Source organism: Lithobates pipiens, unplaced genomic scaffold (genome assembly GCF_037356315.1).
Source record: "Lithobates pipiens isolate NorthernLeopardFrog02 unplaced genomic scaffold, aLitPip1_a1.2 Scaffold_18, whole genome shotgun sequence".
NCBI classification, from domain to species: Eukaryota; Metazoa; Chordata; class Amphibia; order Anura; family Ranidae; genus Lithobates; species Lithobates pipiens.
In genome coordinates this window covers 297,819,271-297,846,467 of record NW_027507758.1, presented here as the reverse complement: position 1 = coordinate 297,846,467, position 27,197 = coordinate 297,819,271, and the positions used below count along the sequence as shown (strand labels likewise).

At 43.3% G+C, this 27,197-nt stretch overlaps 2 protein-coding genes across 2 annotated transcripts in view; one reads left to right on the top strand and one right to left on the bottom strand.

The window, feature by feature from the left end:
* Window positions 1-25,680, bottom strand: part of RTN4IP1 (reticulon 4 interacting protein 1) — a 63,315-nt gene extending 37,635 nt beyond the window's left edge. Inside the window, exons 1-6 of the mRNA XM_077487170.1 lie at window positions 25,087-25,680; window positions 14,692-14,843; window positions 11,318-11,386; window positions 8,421-8,545; window positions 7,413-7,461; window positions 607-743 (exon numbers count right to left, since the gene is read on the bottom strand). Coding sequence (XP_077343296.1) covers window positions 607-743; window positions 7,413-7,461; window positions 8,421-8,545; window positions 11,318-11,386; window positions 14,692-14,843; window positions 25,087-25,357 — 803 coding nt within the window. The 5' untranslated portion in view covers window positions 25,358-25,680. The remainder of the gene's footprint in view (window positions 1-606; window positions 744-7,412; window positions 7,462-8,420; window positions 8,546-11,317; window positions 11,387-14,691; window positions 14,844-25,086) is intronic.
* A 48-nt stretch (window positions 25,681-25,728) lies between these two features.
* Window positions 25,729-27,197, top strand: part of QRSL1 (glutaminyl-tRNA amidotransferase subunit QRSL1) — a 65,253-nt gene continuing 63,784 nt past the window's right edge. The window contains exon 1 of the mRNA XM_077487169.1: window positions 25,729-25,855. Coding sequence (XP_077343295.1) covers window positions 25,832-25,855 — 24 coding nt within the window. The 5' untranslated portion in view covers window positions 25,729-25,831. The remainder of the gene's footprint in view (window positions 25,856-27,197) is intronic.

Below are 27,197 nucleotides of genomic sequence, written 5' to 3'. Positions count from 1 at the left end.
GTAAAGAAAGGATGGAGGAGTAGCTCAGAAAAAAATAGATTGCTCCAAAGCTTATCAATCATAAACTCAGAACAAACTGCTGTGCCAGTTAGCCAGTTGATAAATACATGGACACATAACTACATCTAAATGGAAGGTGAAGGGTGGGGATCAAGCAATCGTGAACAGAAGGACGGTTTCCAAAGAAAAGGTCACCAGTACCTTATGAAAACATAAGCGCAAAAAGAGATTTTGGAAACCAAACCATTCAAATAAAAACGTATCATCCACTCACACAATATATGAAGAGGTGGAGCTCAGTGGTTAATAACAGAAAAAAACCCTATGCCAAAAGATAGGTTGTCTATGGATGGTGTTTGGTGAAGAATTTATGATTTTATGAATTGCACTTGGCTTATTATATTCATTTTGTAATAAATTCTCTCTTTTGATAATTGTAGTTAATATATTTTTTCAGACACTATAGCTCAGAGGCTCCACGTAGTGGCATTTTTTTCTATACCCATCTTTTGGCATAGGGTTTTTTTCTATGCTTCTTGTATTGTAACAGAGGTCAATACATCAATAATCATAATAATCTTAAACGGTGTGCTAAATGCGACTTACAGGTCTCTTGTCTTGAGCTGGTCTTTTAGACTTGCCACAGTGTAATCAATAACATCATCAGCTCCCAGATCCTTCATCAGTGTTTGAGCCCCTCCAGAGCAAACAACAGTCACATTTGCCCCCCATGCTTTTAATAACTGAAATATAGAAACATGAGCACATGTCAGAACAAAAGTAAGTAAAGAAGAAATTTACAGTATGTACTGTAGACCAAGCAGCCTAAAGTGGAACTTCACTTTCTCAATCAATGACTATTTTTAATCCTTCTGCTGCAAGCATTAGTACATACATAGGAAGGTGTAATATTACTTGTTTTGACCTTTTTTTTTCTTCTCCCTCTACATTTCTTCAGTTACTTCCTGGTTTCTTGCCAGGGTAGATGTCATACATCCCAGGAGTCTTGAGGAGGTGCTTTCTCAGTTAAGAACAGCCTCCTGCCTGCATGCCTGAACTAAGATCAGGTGGATTCCAGGATGGAAATGCTACATGAATCATCTGCCTTATTCAAAATGACTGACCAGAAATGCTAGAGGGGTGTTTCTCAAAGTGATTTCTCAGCAAAATAAAGCTTTGAGACATGGATGGATGGGGGAGTTTGCTTTGAATATTACAAATGAGTTAAATAGCATTTTTGGTGCCAAGAGCCGGTTCATACAGGGGCAACTCAGATCCGACTTCAGGTCGCCCCCTAGTCGCCTCAGGTCGGACAACATGTAAAAATCAATGTAAGTGAATGAGAGCCGTCTTAATACACACTACTGAAGTCGCTCCGAGTTCAGAAAAGGTTCCTGTACTACTTGAAGCCGATTTGTAGGCGACTGGTACCCATTGATTTCAATGGAGGTCGCCTCCAAGTCGGATCTCCGTCTATACGGAGGCGACTCTGACAGAATTATCAGCTCTCAAGAGGGAACTCCACGCCAAATTTATTTAAAAAAATTGGCGTGGGTTACCCCTCCAAGAGCATACCAGGCCCTTAGGTCTGGTTTGGATTTTAAGGGGAACCCCCTACGCAGAAAAACTGCCATGGGGGTCCCCCCCAGATCCATACCAGACCCTTATCTGAGCACGCTACCCGGCCGGCCAGGAAAGGGGGTGTGGACGAGCGAGCGCCCCCCCCCCCTCCTGAGCCGTACCAGGCCGCATGCCCTCAACATGGGGGGTGCACATGGGGGATGCCTTGGGGAAGGGGGGCCACGCGGCCCCCCCACCCCAAAGCACCTTGTCTCCATGTTGATGAGGACAAGGGCCTCTTCCCGACAACCCTGGCCGTTGGTTGTCGGGGTCTGCGGGCGGGGGGCTTATTGGAATCCGCGAGCCTCCTTTAATAAGGGGGCCCCCGGATCCCGCCCCCCCCCACCCTATGTGAATGAGTATGGGGTACAATGTACCCCTACCCATTCACCTGTGAAAAAAATGTAAAAAAAAAAAAAAAAAAAAAAAACACCACACACAACACACAAGGGGTAAAATAGTTTATTGCACAGCTCCGGGGGTCTTCTCGCCGGACTCCTCCGCCATCTTCTGCTAGCTCTTTTACTAGCGAAGGAGCCTGGCATTCTTCTTCGCCGCCGCCCTCTTCTTCCGACTTCGGGGGTCTTGTCCCCCTCTTTGGGGGTCTTGTCCCCCTCTTCGTTTCTTCTTGCCAGGCCACCGTGTCTTCTTCTAGCTCTTTTTTAAGCAGTGGCCCGGTCTTCTGTCGCCGCTACCGCCGTCTTCTGGAGATGTTGCCTCGTCGCCGTCTCCGCTCACTATGACAGAACACGCAGCGTCTTATATAGGGACATCTGGATGATGTCCTCGCCCATTATGATGTCACAGTCGCCACATGCTGCGTGTTCTGTCATAGTGAGTGGAGACAGTGACGAGGCAACATCTCCAGAAGAGAAGAACAGAAGACGGTGGCGACGGCGGCAGAAGACCGGGCCACCGCTTGTAAAAGGGCTAGAAGAAGACGTGGTGGCCCGGGAAGAAGAACCGAAGAGGGGGACAAGACCCCCGAAGTTGGAAGAAGAGGGCGGCGGCGAAGAAGAAAGCCGGGCTCCTCCGCTAGCAAAAGAGCTAGCAGAAAATAGCGGAGGAGTCCGGCGAGAAGACCCCCAAAGACGGAAGAAGACCCCCGGAGCTGTGCAATAAACAATTTTAACCCTTGTGTGTTGTGTTTTTTTTTTGTTTTTTTTTCACAGGTGAATGGGTAGGGGTACATTGTACCCCATACACATTCACATAGGGTGGGGGGCCGGGATCCGGGGGCTCCCTTATTAAAGGGGGCTCACGGATTCCGATAAGCCCCCCGCCCGCAGACCCCGACAACCAACGACCAGGGTTGTCGGGAAGAGGCCCTTGTCCTCATCAACATGGGGACAAGGTGCTTTGGGGTAGGGGGGCCACACAGCCCCCCCTTCCCCAAGGCACCCCCATCTTGAGGGCACACGGCCTGGTATGGCTTGGGGGGGGCGCTCGTTCGTCCCCACCCCCTTTCCTGGCCTGGGGGGGGACCCCCACGCCGTTTTTTCGGCGTAGGGGGTTCCCCTTAGAATCCATACCAGACCTAAGGGCCTGGTATGCTCTCGGAGGGGGAACCCACGCCGTTTTATTTTTTAAAATTTGTCGTGGAGTTCCCCCTTGAGAGCTCATTCTCCGATTGGCCACGGCAAAAGTCACCTGGCCTGGGGCGACTTAAAGTCGTGTTGTAAGTCGTGTTGAAGTCGTGTCCAAGTTGCCTCCAAAAATCGTGTTGAAAGTCGTGTTGCCCCTGTGTGAACCGACCCTTAGAAGCAGTGTAGTTCTGCTTTAAAGTGTTCAAAGCATCCAGATCATAGCCCGGTCACTTTTTTCTCTTGGAATACCATACCCTCCTGTCATGGAAACTTGCTTCATGACAGCTACATCCTTTTTTTACAGATTATATATAAATATACTGTACGTGCAAAGTAAAATACACACACAATGCAAATATAAATCTGTCATAGCAATTTATACACATAGTCAGGGAAATGGTATGGGAGCTCCTACACAATTCTTTTAATGAACCATCGTACTGTATGTGAAACTATGCAAAGAAACTTTGTGGGTCATATATGGCATACATGTAAAAGAATAAGCATGTTTTAAAGGCAAATGTAAGGAGAAAATATAAAATAAAACACCAACAACCACACACATAATCTCACAAAAGCGAGTACACCCCTCACATTTTTGTAAATATTTTATTATATCTTTTCATGTGAAAACACTGAAGAAATGACCCTTTGCTGCAATGTAAAGTAGTTATTGTACAGCTTGTATAACCCTTTCATGACTAAGCCTATTTCTGACATTTGTTGCTTGCAAGTTAAAATCCGTATTTTTTGCTAGAAAATTACTTAGGACACCCAAACACGCGATAGAGAGATAGAGAGGAGATAGAGATATATATTTATATATATATTTTTTTTTTTTTTACATTGTCACTTTACAAAAATAAATAAAAATTTGATCACTTTTATTGCTGTCACAAGGAATGTAAACATCCCTTGTGACAGTAATAGGTGGTGACGGGTACTCTTTATCGAGGGATCGGGGGTCTAAAAGACTCCAAATCCCTCCTTTGCACTTCAAAGTATTCAGATCGCCAAACATGGCGTTTCTGAATACCATTTTTATTTTAAAATGGCGCCATTGGCAGCCAAGTAAACCAGAAGTGTCGTTGTGATGTTGCTTTCGTGTCTACAGAAAGACTGGAACGAAGCCGGAAACAGCATTGTTCCAGTCTTACTCTAGCCGGCGGAAGTGGCGGATTGCATCTCAGGTCTCCCGATGGGACAGGAGGGCCAGGAAGAGCGGCGTAGGGTGGCGGGGGGGGGGGGGGGGGATAGGTAGGATGTCCCCTCCCGCTCCTCCGGGATAACAGCCGAGCAGCTGAGCCGAATCATTTATACACCCTTCCTTCCCAGACCAATTTTTAGCTTTCAGCGTTCTCACACTTTGAATGCCAATTACTCAGTCATGCAACACTGTACCCAAACAAAGGTGAGTATTTAGTCACCACTGGGTTTTTTATTTTTTGCGACATAAGTGAAAAAAGAGTGAACATTTATATTTGATAACATTTTGCAAATAAGTCATTTTTGTTCATAAATGTGGGCCAACATTTATACTGCTACATCTTTTTGGTAAAAATAATCCAAATTAGTGGATATTATTTAGTCTCTTTGAAAGTTAGAGTCTACAAGCTATGGTGCAAATCATTGAAAATTGATTACATCTGATCACACCTGATGCACTGATGGCCTATCTAATTTCTTGAGGCTCTGAAATGTCAGGAAAGTACAAATACTCCCAAATGACCCCTTTTTGAAAAGTAGACAGTCCAAGGTATTTAGCAAGAGGCATGGTGAGTTTTTTGAAGTTGTAATTTTCTCCCACAATTCTTGGGATAACAACAAGTTATTTCTCGTTCACAGCATATGCATACTTCCAATTGCACCCCAAAATACATTCTGCAACTCTTCCCGAGTATGGCGAGACCACACATGCGAGGGACTTTTACACAGGCTGACCACACAGAGGTCCAACATGCAGGGAGCACCGTCAGGCGTTCTAGGAGCATAAATGACACCTCTAATTTCCTAACGACCTATTACATTTGTGAAGGCCCTGGGAGCACCAGGACAATGGAATTACCCACGAAATGACCCCATTTGGGAAAAAAAAAAAACACCCCAAAGTATATTCTATGAAGCATTATGAGTCTTTTGAACAGTTAATTTTTTTACACAAGTCTTCAGAAAACGTGGAAAGAAAATGAAAATCTTTTTTTTTACACAAAGTTGTCCATTTATAAGATATTTCTAACAAATAGCATGTATATAGCAAAAATTACACCCCAAAACACATTCTGCTACTCCTCCTGAGTATTGCGATACCACATGTGTGAGACTTTTACACAGCCTGGCCATATACAGAGGTCCAAATTGAAATAGTACCTTCAGGCATCTAGGAGCATAAATTACACATCTCATTTCGTTCCTACCTATCACAATTTTGAAGGTCTTGGAACACCAGGACAATGGAGTTACCTCTAAAATGACCGCATTATGGAAAGCAAACACCTCAATGTGTATTCTATGAGGGATGGTCTGCAAATAGGTACTCGGGTACTCCGACGGGCTGGTGACAGATACGCCGTTACTCTGATGGACTGTGATAGGTACTCAGATGGACTGTGACAGGTACTTGGGTACTCGGGTACTCAGATGGACTGTGACAGGTACTTGGGTACTCGGGTACTCAGATGGGCTGACAGGTACTCGGGTACTCAGATGGGCTGTGACAGGTACTTGGGTACTCGGGTACTCAGATGGGCTGACAGGTACTCGGGTACTCAGATGGGCTGACAGGTACTTGGGTACTCAGATGGGCTGACAGGTACTCGGGTACTCAGATGGGCTGACAGGTACTCGGGTACTCAGATGGGCTGGGACAGGTACTCGGGTACTCAGATGGGCTTTGATGGGTGATGACAGGTACTTGGATGGCTTGTGACAGTTTCTCTTTATTGGAGGGGGGGGGGGAAAATCAGTGTGTGTTGGTGTACACTGGGCGGTAATGAGAAGTTACCGCAATCTCCTCCTCACACACGATCAGTGTGTGAGGAGGAGAACCCGGTAACATCTCGTTACTGCGGTTTGTTTACATTCTGTGACTGGCTGTGATTGGACACAGCCGGTCACGTGGTAAAGAGCCAATTTCCTTGGCTCTTTACTGCAAACGGGGTTGGGCCGTGTCAGGGTGAAAAGCCGCATCCCCGATCGCCTCTCTGCACGCGTCCTAGGTGCGTGCACGAGAGCTCTGAATGTGCACAGTACATGTGACCGGCTGTGATTGGCATTGACATGTTGGCATTCATGGTTCCTTCAATGAAATGTAGCTCCCCAGTGCTGGCAGCACTCATGTAGCCCCAGACCATGACACTCCCACCACCATGCTTGACTGTAGGCAAGACACACTTGTCTTTGTACTCCTCATCTGGCTGATGCCACACATCATCTCATCAGACCACAGGACATGGTTCCAGTAATCCATGCCCTTAGTCTGCTTGTCTTCAGCAAACTGTTTGCAGGCTTTCTTGTGCATCATCTTTAGAAGAGGCTTCCTTCTGGGTAGACAGCCATACAAACCAATTTGATGCAGTGTATGGTCTGAGCACTGACAGGCTGACCCCCCACCCATTCAACCTCTACAGCAATGCTGGCAGCACTCATACGTCTATTTTCCAAAGACAACCTTTGGACATGACACAGAGCATGTGCACTAAATTTCTTTGGTCGACCATGGCGAGGCCAGTTCTGAGTGGAACCTGTCCTGTTAAACCGCTGTATGGTCTTGGCCACCGTGCTGTAGCTCTGTTTCAGGGTCTTTTTGTTTATTATAACAAAAAGTAAAAAATAATGTGTTTTTTTCAAAATTGTCGCTCTATTTTTGTTTATAGCGCAAAAAATAAAAACCGCAGAGGTGATCAAATACCACCAAAAGAAAGCTCTATTTGTGGGAAAAAAAAGAACGCCAATTTTGTTTGGGAGCCATGTCGCACGACCGCGCAACTGTCAGTTAAAGCGACGCAGTTCCGAATCGCAAAAAGTGGTCTGGTCTTTGACCAGCAAAATGGTCCGGTCTGTAAGTGGTTAAGTCAACTTTTAAATAAAATGTAACAGATAAAAATGCACCTAGAATGAAAGATTATGCCACAATATGGTGTGTATAAATTGTGCTGAATGAGACAATACTGAAGCTAAAAAGAAAATTAGAAGCTGCAATACAAATACCTGGATGGCAGCTGTGCCAACTCCTCCAGATGCACCAATTATTAAAATGCTGCAATAGAAAAAAATATATATATATATATATTATAATAATAATAATAATAATAATAATAATAATAAAGGTTAAATCTGTGCAGCTAAAGTGTAACTCTTTTAGAAGTACATTCCACAGAGCAGGCAAGTATAGCATGTTTGTTATTTTAAAAATAATAAAGGCATTTATTATTTGTCACAAAAGGTGGACTTGGCCTTTAAAGTATCTAAATCCAAGAACAGAAATGGTATTTGTTAAAGTTTACCAATCTCTAGATTTAATGACTTTATTTTTTATTTTTTTTCACCCTTTTTTCACCTATTTTAACTTGGTGATCCATCCAATAGCTAAATTTCTGTCCTAGGGTTACAACACGTGCTAATTGAAGCATCACTGTCACCCTAGGATAGGAAGTGTGTTAAGACTACAGAACACCTGGCATCCCTTCATCTCCATAATACAGGTCACAATATAGGGCTAGAGTGAACTGAAGAGAACGGATAATATGGTTTAAAATTTTACTGCAAAGTGCAAAAGGCACAGCAAACTTCAAAATCAACTCCCAGGAGTTAGATTTCTCCCCCTGTTATTGCCATCTTTGTCATGATTTTTGTGCTTTGCATGAATCAAAATACAAGAAGAATGGCCGCTGATGACAGGAGCAAAGAGTATGAAGCTCTGATGTTATTAGACACGAGTGTTCCATCAAATCTTACCCAAGACTAAATTAACAGTGCTGTATAGAACACATTTTTCTATACGGTAGGTTTGATAGATTTTACTTTTTAAATTTTTCCACAAAAAGTAGTCGTAAAAATTGTAATGATACTGGAAGAAAATTCTTCTGCGTTATTCACCTACCTGTATAGATACAAAAGAAAACCTGCATTAAACAGTTTGACCTCAGGATAAAAACCAAGCAAGAGAAAATTGATGAGGTGTCAGGAAAATGTCAGGAAAAGTAGACTGACACTCACCGTTTTCCTGGACAGGTTTCCTTTTTCAAACCACAGCTGTTAACAAGGGCAGCCCATGCTGTGAGGGCAACATAAGGCAAGGAAGCAGCTTCTGCATGACTAAGTGACTTTGGCTTCAAGGACACCTAAAACATAAATCAAACGCAACTGAATTTATGCTAAATTACTCTGTGCTAGTTCACACAGCTGAAACAGTAAACTGGGAAAAAAACTAAATAATAAATAAAACGTATTTTTTGAAGGATAATTTACAGTGCCTTGAAAATAAGTATTCATATCTCTTGACATTTTTCACATTTTTCCATGTTACAACCAAAAAACGTAAATGTATTTTATTGGGAATTTATGTGATAGACACAAAAGTGGCAAATAATTGTAAAGTGGAAGAAAAATTATAAATGGTTTTCAAAATTTTTTACAAATAAATATCTGAAAATTGTTGCGTGCATTTGTATTCAGCTGCCTTGACTCTGATACCCCTAACTAAACTTTAGGGGAACCAATTAGCTTCAGAAGTCACTTAATTAGTAAATGTAGTCCACCTGTGTGTAATTTAATATCAGTATAAATACAGCTGTTCTATGAAGCGCTCAGAGGGTTGTTAGAGAACCTTAGTTAACAGACAACATGAAGGCCAAGGAACACACCAGACAGATCAAGGATAAAGTTGTGGAGAAGTTTAAAGCATGGTTAGGTTATAAAAGAAAAATATATCCCAAGCTTTGAACATCTCACAGAGCACTGTTGTATCCATCATTCGAAAATGGGAAAAAAAAAAGTGTATGGCACAACTGCAAACCTTCCAAAGACATGGCCGTCCACCTAAAGTGACAGGCCGGGTAAGGAGAGCATTAATCAGAGAAGCAGCCAAAAGGCCCATGGTGACTCTAGAGGAGCTGCAGAGATCCACAGCTCAGGTGGAAGAATCTGTCCACATGACAATTATTAGTCGTGCACTCCACAAATCGGGCCTTTATGGAAGAATGGCAAGAAGAGAGCCATTGTTGAAAGAAAGCCATAAGAAGTCCCTTTTGCAGTTTGTGAGAAGCCATGTGGAAGAAGGTGCTCTGGTCAGATGAGGCCAAAATTTAACTTTTTGGCCTAAAAGAAAAAAAATGCTATGTGTGGCAGAAAACTAACACTGCACATCACCCCCAGCATCAGACATGGTGGTGGCAGCATCATGTTGTGGAGATGCTTTTCTTGTGACTGGGGCAGAGGTTCACCTTCCAGCAGGACAATGACCCTAAACATACAGCCAGAGCTACAATGGAATGGTTTAGAAAAAAGAATATTCATGTGTTAGAATGGCCCAGTCAAAGTTCAAACCTAAATCCAATTACAAATCTGTGGGAAGACAAGAAAATTGCTGTTCGCAGATGCTCTCAATCCAATCTGACAGAGCTTGAGCTATTTTGCAAAGAAGAATGGGCAAAAAATTCACTCTCCAGATGTTGGTAGAGACATCCCCAAAAAGACTTGCAGCTGTAAGTGCAGCGAAAGGTGCTTCTACAAAGTATTTATTCAGGGGGGCTGAATACAAATGTATGCCACACTTTAGATTTTTAGATACAGCATTTATTTGTAAAAAAAAATAAAATAAATAAAAAAAAAAAAATGAAAAAAAAAAATATACAATTTTCATTCCACTTCACAATTATGTGTCATTTTGTGTTGGTTTATCAAATAAAAACACATTTATGTTTTTGGCTGCAACATGACAAAATGTGGAAAATTTCAAGGGGTATAAATACTTTTAAAAGGCACTGTATTTTTTACTACATACATCTCATTAAAATAGCAGAATCTGAAATTCATAAATAACTTTTGAACTCAAGGTAGACATTTAGCCTAGGTTCACATTGATGTGATTTGGCATGCGGCTATTGCTGGCAATGGCATCGTTCGAATCGGTGTTACGCTGCATTTGACAGCAGTGCACCAATTCCCAAAAGTAGTTTCTGTACTACTTTTGGTGACTACGGGGTGCATTTTGTATGGACATCTTTGCAGGAACCCGCACATATGCCTCTGAAATTGCCCCCGAAGTCAGAATCACATCGCTGAACTTGCACGATTTCAATCCTGCTGTCAGTGTGAACCTGGGCTAAAAATACAAACATTGAACATCTAACCTTCACTAGGTAAAACAACATATTAAAAACAGCTCTAAGGCCGCGTACACACGCGGGGACTGTTCGCCCAACTTTGTTCGTCAAACAGTTTGAGCGGACAGTCCGCTCAAAATTAGCATGGACGGACTTGACCACACACGACGAACGAACAGTCCGCTGAAACTTGCGCGATGACGTGAATGGCACGTACGACGGGACGAAAAATACGACGTCCAATACACTGCAATGCAACCTTCGCCGTGTAAATCCTTTCTGAGCATGCGCGGAACTTAGTTTGACGAACAAGCCTACACACGGGCGGACTGTCCGCTCAAACCAAGTTTCAGCGGACAGTTTTACGGAAATTCCGAAAAACTTTGTTCGTCAGACTGTCCGCTGAAACTGTCCGCTGAAGCCCACACACGAGCGGACTGTCCGCCGAAACACTGTTCAGCGGACAAAGTTGGGCGAACAGTCCGCCCGTGTGTACGCGGCCTAAGTTCTAATGTAGGTGACCCGGAAAAAACAATAGATACACCCAATTATAAAAAAAACCTTGAAAAATAAAAAAGGCAGAGCTGTTACCCATAAAGACCAGATTCCAGGGTTAACCTTTTCGGATAATAAAATATGAGACCTGGTTGATGACCATGGGTTAAAAAAAAAATAAAAATAATTCCCCCCCCTTTTTTTTTTTATATAATCAGGCTTCTATTTGCTGCTATACAAAGATGCATATAACCCAATGTTTAAACCTTCCACAATGAACTTTGACATATTTACCTCACTGGCATTTGCAACAACAAATTCTGCAAAAGTGCCTTGCTTCCATGGAGGGACTGCTGCCCAGACCTGTCAAAACAATGAAAAAAATAAATAAATAATTTTATATGAATATATATATCACATACACATACATATACACACACACACACACACACACACACCTTATTTTTTTTATTTTTATTCATTCATGTGGATCAACTGAATATATATTTGTACCAAAATTATACAAATATGCAAAGTTTATATATTTTCATTCTACTCAGTCATGTATAATAATGTAAGGAAATGTGATGAAATTCCTATAAAGGGTTCAGCAGGATTAGAATGCCAGCAGCAGTGGATCTTACATATCATGAATATATTGAGGATAAAGCAGGACCAATTGAAACAGCCACCTGGTATAAAGTCAAGCAGGTTCTACAATGATCACGGCAAGGGCTAGTTTACACTTGCTTCAAAACAAGGCTTCATACAGGCTTTGTTAATCTCTGAATGCCAGTCAAAGCTTCTGTCACTAAGGCTGCATTCACACCTGAGCGTTTAATTTAAAATAGCCCTTGTTCACATCTGAGCGTTCTGTCGCCTGAAGCTCAAAAAAGTACATGAGCTTCTTTTTGGGCAGATTACAGGCATTTTTCTGCTTTTTACATTCATGACCCTTTGACCTGATCACGGTAAAAAACGCTGGACTTTACTCCTGAAAAAAAAAAATGCTCAGGTGTGAATGCAGCCCAAATAAAACGGTTAGCTTACAGTCCTGTTTACACCTTGCCTTTGCTTGGTGCTTCGACGAGGCTTTGGTGGAGCTTCGGTGAGGCTTTGTGGGGCTTCAAGCACGCTTTGCCATAGACTTCTATGGAGGCTGTGAAGCACCACTAAAGCTACATGGGGTGTAATTTTTGAAGCAAAGCCAAAAGCAAAGCAAAAGCAGGTGTAAACAGGACTGTAAGCCAACCATTTTATTTAGTTACGGGCATTCAGAGAGCTTTAACAAAGCCTGTCTGAAGCCTTATTTTGAAGCAAGTGTAAACTAGCCATTAATGTGTGTTAAAGCCAAAGCAAGTTTAAATGAGCCCTTAGTGGTGCTTCAAAGAGCTTTCAAAGCCCCCATAGAAGACTATGGCAAAGCTCACTTGAAGTACCTAAAGCTTTTGAAAGACTTTAATTCAGCTTTAGCTTTGCTTCGGAGAAACTGCAGGTATGAGATATCCACACACACACAGTGCACCTGACCAAGCTTTAACAGAGCTTCAAAAGAGCATTACCGAAGCATTACTAAAACTTCAGCGAGAAACTACCGAAAAAACCTCAAAAACACATTATAAAAGCATGTTGAAGCAGTAGGCGCTTTAATTGTGTTGAAGCTGAAGCAAGTATAAAATTAGCCCAAAGGGACAAGAGAGACATTTACATCATGGCCTTACACTCATACAAACTTTAGATCTAAATGAGTCAGTTGACACACGGTCAATGCAGAATCTGAATTTTTTTTTTTAATAAATATTACAGTTACATGCATGTGGAAAAAATGCCAGACTTATGTATGGTCAACCCCTACTCGTTGTGATGATTAGATCTGAAGTACAACACCTCATTTTCTCTTCCCTTCTGTTATATTCTGTATCTGCCAAACAAAGTAATTGTGAAGGAAATACAGCATCTGACCCATCGGTCTCCAAATTGAGTACAGACAACACATATTGATTGTCTTTTTTTAGAAAAACAGCTCATTTCGAAAAGCAACAATTCAAGTTTCAAACCTTACCCCACCCTTATTACAGCTTACCTGTAAAATCCTTTTCTTGGAGTACATCATGGGACACAGAGTCTTAAGTAATTACACTAGCACACCCTAAACAGGAAGTTGCCTCCCTATATAACCCCTCCTCCTACCAGGAGTAACTCAGTTTTTGTAGCAAAGCAATATACGTATACATATACCCCAGAAAAAAGGGGTGGGACCGCTGTGTCCCATGATGTACTCCAAGAAAAGGATTTTAGAGGTAAGCTGTAATAAAAAATCCTATTTTCTTTATCGTACATCATGGGACACAGAGCCTTAAGTAATTACTTAATGGGATGTCCCATAGCAATGCTACTTGAGGAGAGGGAGACACAACCCGCAGGGTACCCCCAGACTTGAGGACTTATACTGCTGCCTGCAGCAAACTGCGCCCGAAGGCGATAGCCTCATACCTGAGCCATGGATGCCTGGTGACGCACTGCCCAAGAAGCACTAACCGCCCCGGTAGAGTGCGCCTTAACTTGAAAAGGGGGAATATTACCGCTTAAATTACTCTGCCATAAAGCCCCAACTGGTGGAGGGCTGCAATGATGGTTGACTTTCTACAACTTTCTCCCATCTCCCTTCTTCTTTACTTCTCTCATCAAGGCTTTTCTCCCCCAATATCTTAGTTTGGCCGGATGGCCAGCTCCAGGAAGGGTTCTGGTCATCCCAAGCATCTTCCTGTCAAGGATTATGAAGGCCACTGTGCTCTTAGGAAGTGCAGCAGAATTTGTGTAACCTTGGCCAGATCTATGCCTTGCCACAATTCTGTCTCTGAGCTCTTCAGGCAGTTCCTTTGACCTCATGATTCTCATTTGCTCTGACATGCACTGTGAGCTGTAAGTCTTATATAGACAGGTGTGTGGCTTTCCTAATCAAGTCCAATCATTATAATCGAACACAGCTGGACTCAAATGAAGGTGTAGGACAATCTCAAGGATGATCAGAAGAAATGGGCAGCACCTGAGTTAAATATATGAGTGTCACAGCAAAGGGTCTGAATACTTAGGACCAGGTGATATTTCAGTTTTTCTTTTTTTAATAAATCTGCAAAAATGTCAACAATTCTGTGTTTTCTGTCAATATGGGGTGCTGTGTGTACATTAATGACGAAAAAAAAAAAAAAAAAAGAAAGCTGCTGGCTTTTCATTTTTGCAGCGGTGGGCAGATCTCCGCTTTAAATACTACTGAAAAAGTCTTTGGTCAAGTGTCCAAACCACTTAATTATCAAGTAGGTCCCCACCACATGGGCTACTCTTTGTTCAGTCTACAGCACAATTGAGAATGTCCATTGCTCTGCCATGACTGATCTTCAAACAAAATAAATCTGACTCGTTACACAGATTGCATGTATTTACAATAAACAATTATTGATTGTGATACTATTGGGAGACCATGTGACAAGGATAGAAAAATAATTCAGCTGCTAAAAAAAAAAAAAAAAAAAAAAAAAAAAAAAAAACAACATGCAGGAGTTCCAGGTTTGTAGATATGATTTTTGACTATGCAGTGGTACACCTGAAGAGCTATAAATCTAACAAAGCTTTTTTTTTTTTTTTTTTTTTTTTTTTAAACGAAAACTTACCTTATCTCCAGGTTTAAAGTAGTTCACCGCAAGTCCACACTCCATTACAACTCCGGAAACATCTCTTCCTAGAATTATAGGGAACTCGCTGCCCGACCCTCTCATTTTCAGAGGATCACGAGTCATACTTAGGCTAGCAGCTCCATAACCATCTGTAAAATATGTATATTTGGTTACTCACCGACATCGACATTTACTGAATTCAACGGTCTGCAAATCATGTGATCAGCAAAGGAACATATCATTCAATTACAACTAACAGAAAATTTACCAAAGCTTAGCTATACTGCCTACATGGCTACTCCTTTTACAATTTCAGCTATAACATTGGTTTGTCTCAAATGGAAAAATTGTTTTTTATATGTAAACAGGAAGGTACAAAACATTCATCACATACACATCAGGACCAAAACAAAATGTTTACATTTCAGCTATAGGCCTACTGATTTTTGCCATTCATTTTGACACTAAATTACAATACTGAAGTGATGCATATATTGTTTTGAGTGGACAAACTTGTTAATCTAATCTTCAAAACATAATTTTGTTTCCATTTTAAAAAGATAAAAAGGGGTAAGCAAGAAAAAAAAAAAAAAAAACAACAACAACCCCACAACTCTTTTATTCCAGTTACAATACAATTATTTTAAGATATTAAAAATATTAATATCTGGACATTCTTTCTGTACAAAGGCACTGCAGATCTTGCTTTTGAAACCAAAACAGATTTTTCACAGCTGCTCTTGTCCCACCCTCCTGATACGGGCCTCAGTGGCGCTGTGTAGTGTAGTTCTAGTGGTGAGTGGGCTGAGGCTGGCTTAGGATGTCCCTTCAGCGAGTGACACTCACAGACATGGACCACCAATGTGAAAGAAACACAATACACTAATGTAAGAGAGGCACAGACAGACTACCAATTTAAGGAGGGCACAGGCACTGACCACCAATGTAAGAAGGGCACACACAATGACCACTAAATAAAAGGGAGGCACATAATCTGACTGTTCAGATACTAGGTGGATTATATTTAACTCGGTCCGTTTAGGCCATGCCCGAAATCCAGAAAAATTTAACATCAGGAGCTCTTTGCTGAAAAAGTTATGTATATGCCAGGGAAAATCCCCTCTAAGAAGTCCCCCTCACTCATCCCCTCCCCATGATATTGGCTCTCCCTCCCTCCTGAACTATATCCCCCTAAACCCCTCTAAAATTCCCCCTAAAATAAACCCAGAGCCTATTTTGAAAAAGGACACCTTGCTGGGACTAATGATGGATAAAAGGCTCTTGGAGATATAAAGTTGGAGGAATAATGGATATGGACTGCCAGTGATGAGAGATTGCATACTATCCTTCATTATTGTCCATCCACTAGCCATTACAGCAGGGGTCTCAAACTGTTGGCCCTCCAGCTGTTGCAAAACTACAAGTCCTATCATGCCTCTCCCTGTGGGAGTTGTACTTGTAACTGTCAGCCTTGCAATGCCTCATGGGGCTTGTAGTTTTGCAACAGGTGGAGGGCCGCCAGTTTGAGACCCCTGCATTACAGTATTGGTCACATCAGCTGCACATTGGAGCTTTACATTGAGCCAGCATTTCCATGCAGGCTGGACCTACTACAATTAGGGATGTGGAGCTTGATACAAATGATTACCAGTGGATTAGCATAGATCTCACCAAGGACCCAGATATAGTGTGTCAGTCCTATAGGACTATGGACTGAGCCTAATCTAAGCTATACATTTATCAGCTGTGTTATTTGTGCAGTGGTCACTTTTATACACACTACAAGCTGCTATTACATTGTATATCTCCAAGAGACTTTTTGTAATCGTACACCGAGGATCTGATTTTTGTCAAGATGGAGTGTGCCAGGATCTTGTCTTGCATACAAACATTACAAACACAAATGTAGTGACATACTACGAGGAATTTCAGCTCTTGAGCACCACCCTTTGGGACCTTTCTGCTAATTGCTTTGAGCATTGATTCTGAGCATGCGTGTTTGTATTTTCAACTTTTGTGTGACGGATTTGTGGACTGACCATCCTAAAATCTGATGTGGAGCCATCGTTTGACAAAAATTTACTAGCCTGTCATCCAACATTTGTTGACTGAAAATTGGAAAACAATTGTTGAAAGGAGCGTACTAATGGTAAGAATTTCAGACAACAGTCTGAGAAACTACAAGCCCCTTCTAATTTTCATACCATGTGTACGAGGCTTTAGCCGCCATTAGTCCCAGGAAAGTGTCCGGTGCTAAAGGGGTTTAGGTGGGCTATAGGTCAGGAGGAAGGGTGAGCCAATATGATGGGGAGGGAACGAGCGAGCAGGGGCTTCTTGCACTGGAATGGTATATATATGTATGTATGTCCTTTAAAATGAATAAATATTTTTGCAATAGCTTATAGCATGTGTCAGATCCATATTTAAGTTTGCTCTTTGCTGCAGCTATTTTTTTTTAGGTTTCCCGATTCAAAGTGCTAAGCTTAGAGTTATATCTGTAAGACTCTAGCTTGTGATACAGTAATTAAAATGTTTTATGGGTACTGAAGGACTGCGATATATGCGTATTGTGTATATAGCTCCTCCCACTATTAGTGAAACTAGGCCACACCTACCATGGCACACTACACGTCATTGCTTCCCTTAAAGCGAACCTTCATTCATTATCCATCTATTAAATATTCTTCCCTTGTTTTACCTTTGGATAGTAAAACATTTTTTCTGCCAGTAAATACCATATACAGCCCACTTCCTGTTTGTCTGGTCATTAACCTAGGCTTATGACATAATGCACAGCTCTCTCTCCCACTCTCCTGAGAGTTTGCCAGGAAGGGAGGGGGGGGGTGAGTCATAAGAGAGCCAATGAGAGCTGAAGGACTGCAGGTGTGCCTCTGTGTGTCTGTGTAAATCCAGGAAGTGAACATGCAGCAGCTTCAGCTGCCCACAGTTAAAATGACTGCAGCCAGACTCAGTGGAGGGAGATTTCTGCAGCATATTTGGCAAGTACAGAATCACATTATATATAAAATAATATGCAAAGTGGTTGGAGGGAAGCTTCAGAATGGCAAAGATGTTTTTATTACAAATTATGTGAGCAGACTGCAGTTCCTCTTTAAGGTGCCCCAGGCTTCTCACAGTCTTAGTTAAACTTCCCTAATCTAGGTATTACTAGTGAGGTTTGATATGAGAGGAGGAATACTAAAGACCTGATAAAAGCTTCTACGGTATGTGCAAGTACTGTTATAGATAGCATAGAAAGAATAATAGCATTGGTCACTTTAATGCCGAATGCCAAGTGGCTATCAAAACCAAGTAATGTGTTTACTATGCATAATTTAATTTTGTTTAATTGCAAATAGGGACAGCAGCTTAATTAGTCTTGAGTCTAGCCTTCAGTAATCCGTGTTCTTTACAGCAGTTCAATCAAAGGTTGTATGGCTCAGACCAGTGGAAAACAAAGTCTTACTTTGGAAGTCTGTAGTCAGGGTGTCCAAACGGAGGTGTTCTCCCACACACCAATAGAAAATCAATCAAGAAAAAGCAACCAGCAGCTCCAAAACATCAAGCGTATTTATTGTAAAGCATTCACAGTGAGTACAGTCAGCAGCAGGCTAGTTTCAGCAATAAGCCTTGTTCACAGCATTTTACAGCAGTGTTGAGACTAAAGCAGGCCATAGATTATGCAATGTTCTTTCCTGCAACCACAGGAAATTGTATGATTCCTTGGTGGGAGAACACAGTGATTGCGGATAGGGGTTGTAGCCGCTGTCAGCAACTGCATCCTAAAAAAATCCAACATGCTGGTTGTACCCAAGTCAGTCAATGGAACGACTTGGGTACAATCCGCCTGCACATGGAGCAAATCTCGGCCAGTCCCTGCTGTGCCGGCCAAGATTCGAACCTACCCATGGCTGGCTTAAGAGAGGGAAACTAGTTCCAGTAGCCAAACAGGCTCTGTTACAAGCACACTTGTAAACAGAGCATGCTGACAATTGAAGAGGACAGAGTGAACAGACTAATGATCTTATAAGTGTGCTAATGCTTTATTGTCCAGTCAGTGCTCAATGTTACACAGATGGGAGAAGTAGGGCATGGTTGCTCAGCCTGTGGCCCTCCAGCTGTTGCAGAACTACACTTCCCATCAAGCTCTGCCTTTGGGAGTCATGCTTGTAACTGTTAGCCTTGCAGTTCCTCGTGGGACGTGCAGCTCCACAACAGCTGGAGGGCCACAGGTTGAGCACTCATGCAGTAGAGCCTGACTGGTCATCACTGTTGTCTATTCCCCATCCCCCACCCCAGATTCAGTTGTATATAAGACTACTGGAAGCTAATATACAAATATATTTAGGTACTTACACTAACTTTATTAAAAGTGGTTCTAAAAGTATAAGGTTTTTTTTTTTACCTTAAGTGATTATAAACCTGAAAAAAAATAAAAAAATAAAATAAAAACACACACACATACATGTTATACTTACCTCCTCTGTGCACAGAGCAGCCCAGATCCTCCTCTTCTCAGGTCCCTGTTCTGTGATCCTGGCCCCTCCCTCCTGTTGAGTGCCCCCACAGCAAGTAGCTTGTTATGGGGGCACCAAAGCCGAGCCATAGCTGTGCGTCTATTCAAACACGGACCAGTGGTTCAGCTCCTTCCCCTCTATCTCCTGATTGGCTAACTGACTGACAGCAGTGGGAGCTGGACAGAGATGGGGCTCAGGTAATTATTAGGGGTGCTGGGGTGGCTGCTGCACACAGAAGGCTTTTGATCTTAATGCATAGAATGCACTAGACGGTGGCATACTGCTTATTTTAGGCAACAGACAGAAAAAGCAGCTAGAGAAAGCTAAAAGGAGTTAGCAACTGGTATTTCAGCTGGAGCAAGGAAACGGTATTCCTCAATAAAGAAAAAGAAAGAAAGAAATGACATTTACTGCTGGCAAAAAACAGGGTCCCCTCCAGGGGTTCGACGCATAGGCAACCTTTCCAGATAACAGGCTACCATGCTGAAAGCCCCAAGTAATAAACAATGGAGAGGGGAGGGACATCTTGTGGAAGATACAACCCTCTAAAAAATGATTGACAAACAAGGGCAAAAAATGTAAAATTTGCCCTTATTCAAGATTAGCCACCACGACCTTAGGCCAGACCATGCATGCGTGGCTGGCAGCACTAGGAACTATGCAGCGCGCCCAACTCAGCTCGGCCAACTGAGCTGGCTCCTGACATGTGGACATGCGCAGTTTAGGCAGGAAGACGCTGAGGGACTCAGAAAAGCCGGTGCGAGGTGCGAGCTGCCCACTATAGTAACCAACAATGAAGGTACAATATCACAAGGAGGTGAAAGTGGTGGGAGAGGAAAGCAAAGAAAGGAAAGCGAGAGAGAATGAATGACAGGAGGGAGAAATGGAAGGCCAAGTGAAAAATCGATATATAGCGGCTTTCTCTGCTGCAGGCTTCAGCAAATGCCAGTATATAAATGCAGATAGTAGCTCTCAGTTAAGAGACAACTGCTGTCCCAAAAGATCCACAGAAGGGACTCCCTATCTTTTCAGCACATTTAGCTGCCCAAGGATAGGGACTGCACCTAGGAGAGGCTTGAACCCAGCTGGAAGCTGCCGACTAGGTAAGAGACGTTCGACCACCATTCACTGACTATGAGGGGAAAAAAAAAAAAAAGAGAATGCTGGGAGTGCACTAATCCTTTTCTTTTGTAATACTCACTGGTACTAAGGAAGGAGCCAAAGCGGAGCTTGTCACAGGTATGCTGCCATGGAGGCACCAGGAAACACCCTTTGCTTTAGATATACTTGATAGACTTTATTAACCCCTCTTGTCTGCTAAGGTAAATTTATAACTGTCCCGGTATTCAATGGGTTAAACAAGTTCACAGCTGCAGCCATGAATGTACCATTCATTTTTAAGGCAGGTGAAAGACTTTTAGGTTAAAGTGATCTGGGTTGTGCTGATCACTTTTACAAGCTCTGGAGGTACGCCCCATTCTCCCCCTCCCCCCTTTCTTCCCTTTACATCACAGCTGTCATTCTCTGGCTACTGTTGTAATGGAGGGCTTGAAAGATAATTGGGGGCTTACCAGAAAAAAAACTAAAATTAAAAAGCACCCCCCCCCCCCCCCCCCCCCCCATACATGCCCAAATCCAACAGTGTAGGGTGCACATTTGTATGTAAACAAATTGTGCTACACATGTGGCAGTATTTCTGTGACCATCAGAGTGAGAGCTGTAAACCCTTACAAACCACTTTTAGGCCTAGATTAAGGCTTACCTGTAGGTGCCAGAAATATCTCCTAAACCTACACGGTTTAGTAGATAGTAGGCAGTGGCCCACAGGCGCACTGAGCGTGCCGTTGCCAACGGTGATCATGCAGGAGTGACGTCAGGTGCAGGAGTGACGTCCTTGCGGCTCCGGACAATCACAATGCCGGAGCAGTGATACCCGGAAGGAAGGTGGGCGCTTCATGGAAGAGGGGACAGTGGTGATATCACTGGCTCCTGTGTCAGGTGACACATAATGGGCTACTATGCGATGCATAGTAGCCCATTATGCTTTACCTTTGCAGGGAAACAAAGAGGAAGTAAAACCCTGATGGGTTTACTTTCTCTTTAACCGTTCGCGCCCGCCCTATAGCCGATAGACGGCTACAGAGCGGACGCTAACTGCCAGGAGGCCGTCCCTGGACGGCCTCCGGTTTACTTCCACAATGCGCGCTCACGCGAGCAAGTGCGCATCGGGGACGTTCTGTGCTGGCCGTGTCCCTCGGACACAGCCAGTCACAGATCGCTGTAAACGGCCAATCACAGCGGCCATTTACAGCGTGATCGGCCTATCCAATGAGAGATGATCTCATATGTAAACATATGAGATCATCTCTCAGCGCCGCTCTCCCTCCTCACACAGACAGTGTGTGAGAAGGGACAGATGAACGGCTGCAGTGGCCGTAAGTAGTAAAAAGAAAAAAAAAGAAGTGCCATCCTCCCCCAGTGCCACCTGTCCCCAGTGCCACCTGTTGTCAGTGCCAGTTGTCCCCAGTGCCATCTGTAATCAGTGCCATCTGTCATCAGTGCCACATAGTGCCATCTGTCATCAGTGCCACATATCAGTGCCATTTGTCATCAGTGCCACCTGTCAGTGTCCCGTGCCATCTGTCGTCAGTGTCACATGTCATCAATGCCACTTATCAGTGCCATCTGTCATCAGTGTCACGTGTCATCGGTGCCACGTATTAGTGCCATCTGTCATCAGTGCCACATATTAGTGCCATCTGTCATCAGTGCCACATATAAGTGTCATCAGTGTCACGTGTCATTATCCTGGTGCTCCAGGGCCTTCAAAAGTGTAATAGGTAGTCAACAAGTTAGATGTGTAATTTATGCTCCTAGAACACATGATGGCGCTCCCTGCATGTTGAGCCTCTCTATGTGGCCAGGCTGTGAAAAAGTCCCACACATGTGGTATTGTAATACTCAGGAGGAGTAGCAGAATTTTTTTGGGGGTGTCATTTGTGGTATACACGTGCCATGTGAGAGAAATAACCTATTACAATGACAATTTTGTGGGAAAAAAATATATATTTATATATCTTAAATTTGCAAAGAATTGTGGGAAAAACAATGACAATATCAAAAAGCTCACCATGCCTCTTACTAAATACCTTGGAATGTCTACTTTCCAAAAAGGGGTCATTTGGGGGGTATTTGTACTTTCCTGACGTTCGGGTCGAAAGAAATGAGATAGGCCACCAGTACATCAGATGTGATCAATTTTGTATGAATCGCACCACAGCTTGTAGACTCTCTAACTTTTACAAAGACCAAATAATATCCACTAATTTGGGTTATTTTTACCAAAGATATGTAGCAGTATAAATTGTGGCCAAAATTTATGAAGAAAAATTAATAATCTGCATAATTTTGTCACAGAAACAAAGAAATATGCGTTTTTTTTTTCAAAATTTACGGTCTTTTTTCATTTATAGCGCAAAAAATAAAAACCCCAGAGGTGATCAAATACCACCAAAAGAAAGCTCTATTTGTGGGTAAAAAAGGACAAAAAATTCATTTGGGTACAGTTTGGCATTACTGAGTAATTGTCATTCAAAATGTGAGAGCACCGAAAGCTGAAAATTGGTCTGGGCAGGAAGGGTGTTTAAGTGCCCAGTAAGCAAGTGGTTAAAGTACAATTTATGAAGAATTTTAGGTGCCATTGTTTTTCACAGGGGCGTGAAATTTTTCAAGCTTTTAAAAAGAAAAAGTTCAGCCTGAGCTTGTTTGGCTGGGCTTCTCCTATGGGTCACAGGAGTGTAATTACATTTTGCACTCCTGTGACTGAAGTCTACTCTCTGCTGACGTCACACAGATCAGTCCAGCCACCATGTTATCCCGACTCTGGGAGTCTGGATCTGCCAGGTGCCTGAACTGATGGCTGTCTCAGCTCCCCGCCCCTCCACAGCTCATCAATCCAATGAGTGTGGAGGAGCAGAGCAGAGCAGGAGCAGGAGAGCTGCTGATTGACAGGCAGCGGCTCTCCAGTTGGGGATCCAAGCCATTGGCAGTGTTGGATGGCTCGGTTCTCAGTGCAGAGATGCCTGGGGACCTAGGTAAGTATGATTATGGGAAAAACATTGATTCCCATACTTCTCTTTTAAAGAATAAACTCATTGATGAGCTGCTTAATTTACATGGCTGCACACTGCCCAGATCATCATGTTTTTGCATGAGATGTGGCCAGGTGTATAAGCTAAACTGCTCATAAGAATTCCGTACAAATAAATGGAGGGCTGACATTGGCAGTGACATGGGTAGAGATGAGTGGCTTTGTATGCAGAGCCACTCATCTGTTCCTAACTGCAGGTAATCGCTGGCTCCATGCACGATTATACATGGACAGCCTGTTATTGATAAGGATGAGCTCAGGCGTATTCGCATGGTCCACGTGCAGAGCCCGTCAGGAAGTCGGCGCAGCGCTGCGCTAATCACTGGCAGTGAGACATTGCCCCGATGTGCGGCTGCAGAGATCGGGCAATGTCTCACTGCCTATGATTAGCGCAGCGCTGCGCCGACTTTCTGGTGGGTGCTGCACGTGGACCATTCGAACACACCTGAGCTCATCCCTAGTTATTGATTTGTACTGGCTGAGCATCTGCAGCTGATCGCAAACACTTGGCTGTACCCACTGCAGAAATACACTGATCTGGGCCATGTACGACTATCTGAATGAGCCCTTAGATCTACCAACTACTATGGGGTGCTGACTGAATAAAGATGAATTGTATTGTTTAGGAGTGTGCTTATATCAGTTTCTGGAAGTCTTTGCCCCCTGCTTACACCAGTGCGGTTTATCATGCAATTTGGGAGTTTCAATCGCATGAAAAGTCGCACCCCATTGTCAGCAATAGAACCTTTCAAATTGCTGAAAATCGTGTCACAGTAACTTTGAAAGAGTGCAGATTTCATTGCGACTTGCATAGACTTCAGTAGAGATGAGCTCAGGCGTGTTCGCATGGAACACGTGCAGACCCCGCCAGGAAGTCGGCGCAGCGCTGCGCTAATCACAGGCAGTGAGACATTGCCCGATCTCTGCAGCCGCACATCGGGATAATGTCTCACTGCCTGTGATTAGCGCAGCGCTGCGTCAACTTCTTGGCGGGCTCTGCACGTGTTCCATGCAAACACGCCTGAGCTCATCCCTAGTCTTCAGTTTAATGACATCCCAATGAAATCAACAATGCAAATAATTTTGGATAGGGAGGGTTATAATCCCTGTCAGTTTCTTTTTTGCCCCATTGGGGAGATTTCCCTTCACTTCCTGTCCCATAGCCAAAACAGGAAGCCCCTGCAAATTAAGGGAATCCCTTGGGGACCCCAGGACACCAGAACTAGTGACCCCATTGGACGAATTCCCCTCTAATAATTATCTGGGGACAACCCACGGTTTGGTATTTTCTTTTACTTTCAATGATAAACAGGACAAATGTAGAAAGTTTGAATCTCCCGAACAGTGGCGCAGACAGCAAGAATAACTGACAGGTGTTCTAATCCATCTCCATTCTATCCAAAACGAAAAGAAAAGTTTTGCCTTTAGTTGCATTTTAAGTTGACTGCACAAGCAAACTGTATTGTACTGTGAGAATTAAGCACCTGGTGAATTAGGACACGGCTTTCATAAATAATTCTCACTTTATGTTCTCATTCCTTTATGGAATATACAAATGATCAGAATGTTTTATGACTGCACCCAATAAGTAAACCATCCGGGGCAGTCCTTTGCAGCCAATCGGAATCTAGACTGAATACTCCAGCTTTCTGCACATCCTTAGTGTATGGTGTCCAGCACTGATCATAGTAAACTAGAACTGACGATGCATAAATCCATACTCACTTCTCATATTGACATCGATGGGGTTGATACTTGCAGCATGGACCTGGATGATGACTTCATTGGGATAATAGATGCCAGGGAAAAGCGTATTTTCATTGAAGCGCAGGACATCATTCGCCCCGTATTTGTCGATCACCCAGGCTGGCATGATGGTGTTTCTTACAGATGACACATGGATGCCTCTGTCCTTCCCAGGTGTTATTATTCTAATTGGTCTCTTATATAAACCAGCAGTCCTCCACAAACATCTACTACATGCCATACTGAGCATTTTCAGTGCAATCTATAAAACGGTGCTATTTAGTTCCAAATATTCAACGGGCAAATGTCAGTTTCTATGAAGAACACATCATGTGAATAATGTGCCCATTAGTATTAAGCTACCCCGGCAGCTGTAGGTGAATACACTGAGGCCTTAGTCAAGTTTTTCACATAAAACATAAGTTCCAAGAAAAGAAGTGCCACATTACAATATCCAAGGCTGCAAATTGTACTATTAATCCCCCCGCTCTGTCCTCACTGTGTTCGTTCTCCGTGTTTCTCTTATTCTCATGGTCCTGTCTCCTTAGTGCCCTCTAGTCACTTCCGCGTTCCGAGCCTCGTTGTGCTTCTATCCATATGTGTCCCGGTTTACTAGAATATTGACCAATCAGCTCTTTTGACATTGTCAGGTATCCGTTTGCCAACCAACACATGTCGGCTTCCGTGCGCATCACGATTATGTGGTTGTCTGTTTAGTATAATAATGCTTGGGATGAATTTACGTGAGGTGAGTGATTAATACGAAGAGGTTTTGTTTTGCTTTGATATGGGTAATGGATGAATGAAGTGAATTCGGGGCTGGGTTGAGAATGTCACAGCTCGTATGTCTTATTAGAGCTGAAAACACTTAAGTCAGCTCATATAACCACAGTACGTTTGAATTGGATGTAGCAGGGAATGCTTGTTTGCAGTCTCCCATTGAGGAGAATTCCCTTCACTCCATACCTGTAGAATCAAAATTAAAGCGCAACTCTTTCCATCAGGGGAAGTCCTGCTTTAAAGGGGAGTTCCACCCAAAAGTGGATTCCTAACATGCCACATTTGGCATGTAATTTTTTTTTTTTTTAGGGGAAGTGGGTGCCTAGTTTTGACAGGTACCCAGCCCCCACTTCCGCTCATGGTGCCGCCTAGGCAACTCAAGCAAAAGTCCTCCTCTCCCCTTATCTCCCTGCAATCTTCCTTGACACGTCACAGGTCCCAGAAGATTGCCCGGCCATTGAGGAGGCGCAGCATGCACCCGGCTGTGACGTGGCAAGCTGTCACAGTCTGGTGCCCACACTTCTGATGCCAGGGAGAGGCAAGGGAGAGAACAGGGGCTTTGGGCAGCTGGATCGTGGAACAGGGGCTATCTCTAGGGGCTCATTGGCAATAAGCTCGGCCATGTTTGGATCCTAGTCCGAAGCCACACAAGTGATCCTGTCAAGAAGCTGTTACTGTACTAATCATAAGGGACATAGCCGCCCCCCCCCCCCCCCAGGCAGCTAAACATATGCTATATTGCCAAAAGTATTGGATCGGCTGCCTTTACACATATGTGAACTTTAATGGCATCCCGACCTTAGGCCGTAGGGTTCAATATTGAGTTGGCCCACTCTTTGCAGCTATAACAGCTTTAACTCTTCTGGGAAGGCTGTCCACAAGGTTTAGGATTGTGTCTATGGGAATGTTTCACCATTCTTCCAGAAATGCATTTGTGAGGCCAGGCACTGATGTTGGACGAGAACGCCTGGCTCGCAGTCTCCACTCTAATTCATCCCAAAGGTATTCTATCGGGTTGAGGTCCTGACTCTGTGCAGGCCAGTCAAGTTCCACCACCCCAAACTTGCTCGTCCATGTCTTTATGCACCTAGCTTTGTGCACTGGTCCAAATTGTTTAGTAGAGGGGGATTATGGTGTGGGGTTGTTTTTTAGGGGTTGGGCTTGGCCCCTTAGTTCCAGTTAAGGGAACTCCTAATGCGTCAGCGCACCTAGACATTTTGGAGAATTTCATGCTCCCAACTCTGTAGGAACAGTTTGGGGATAACCCCTTCCTGTTCCAATATGACTGTGCACCAGTGCACAAAGCAAGC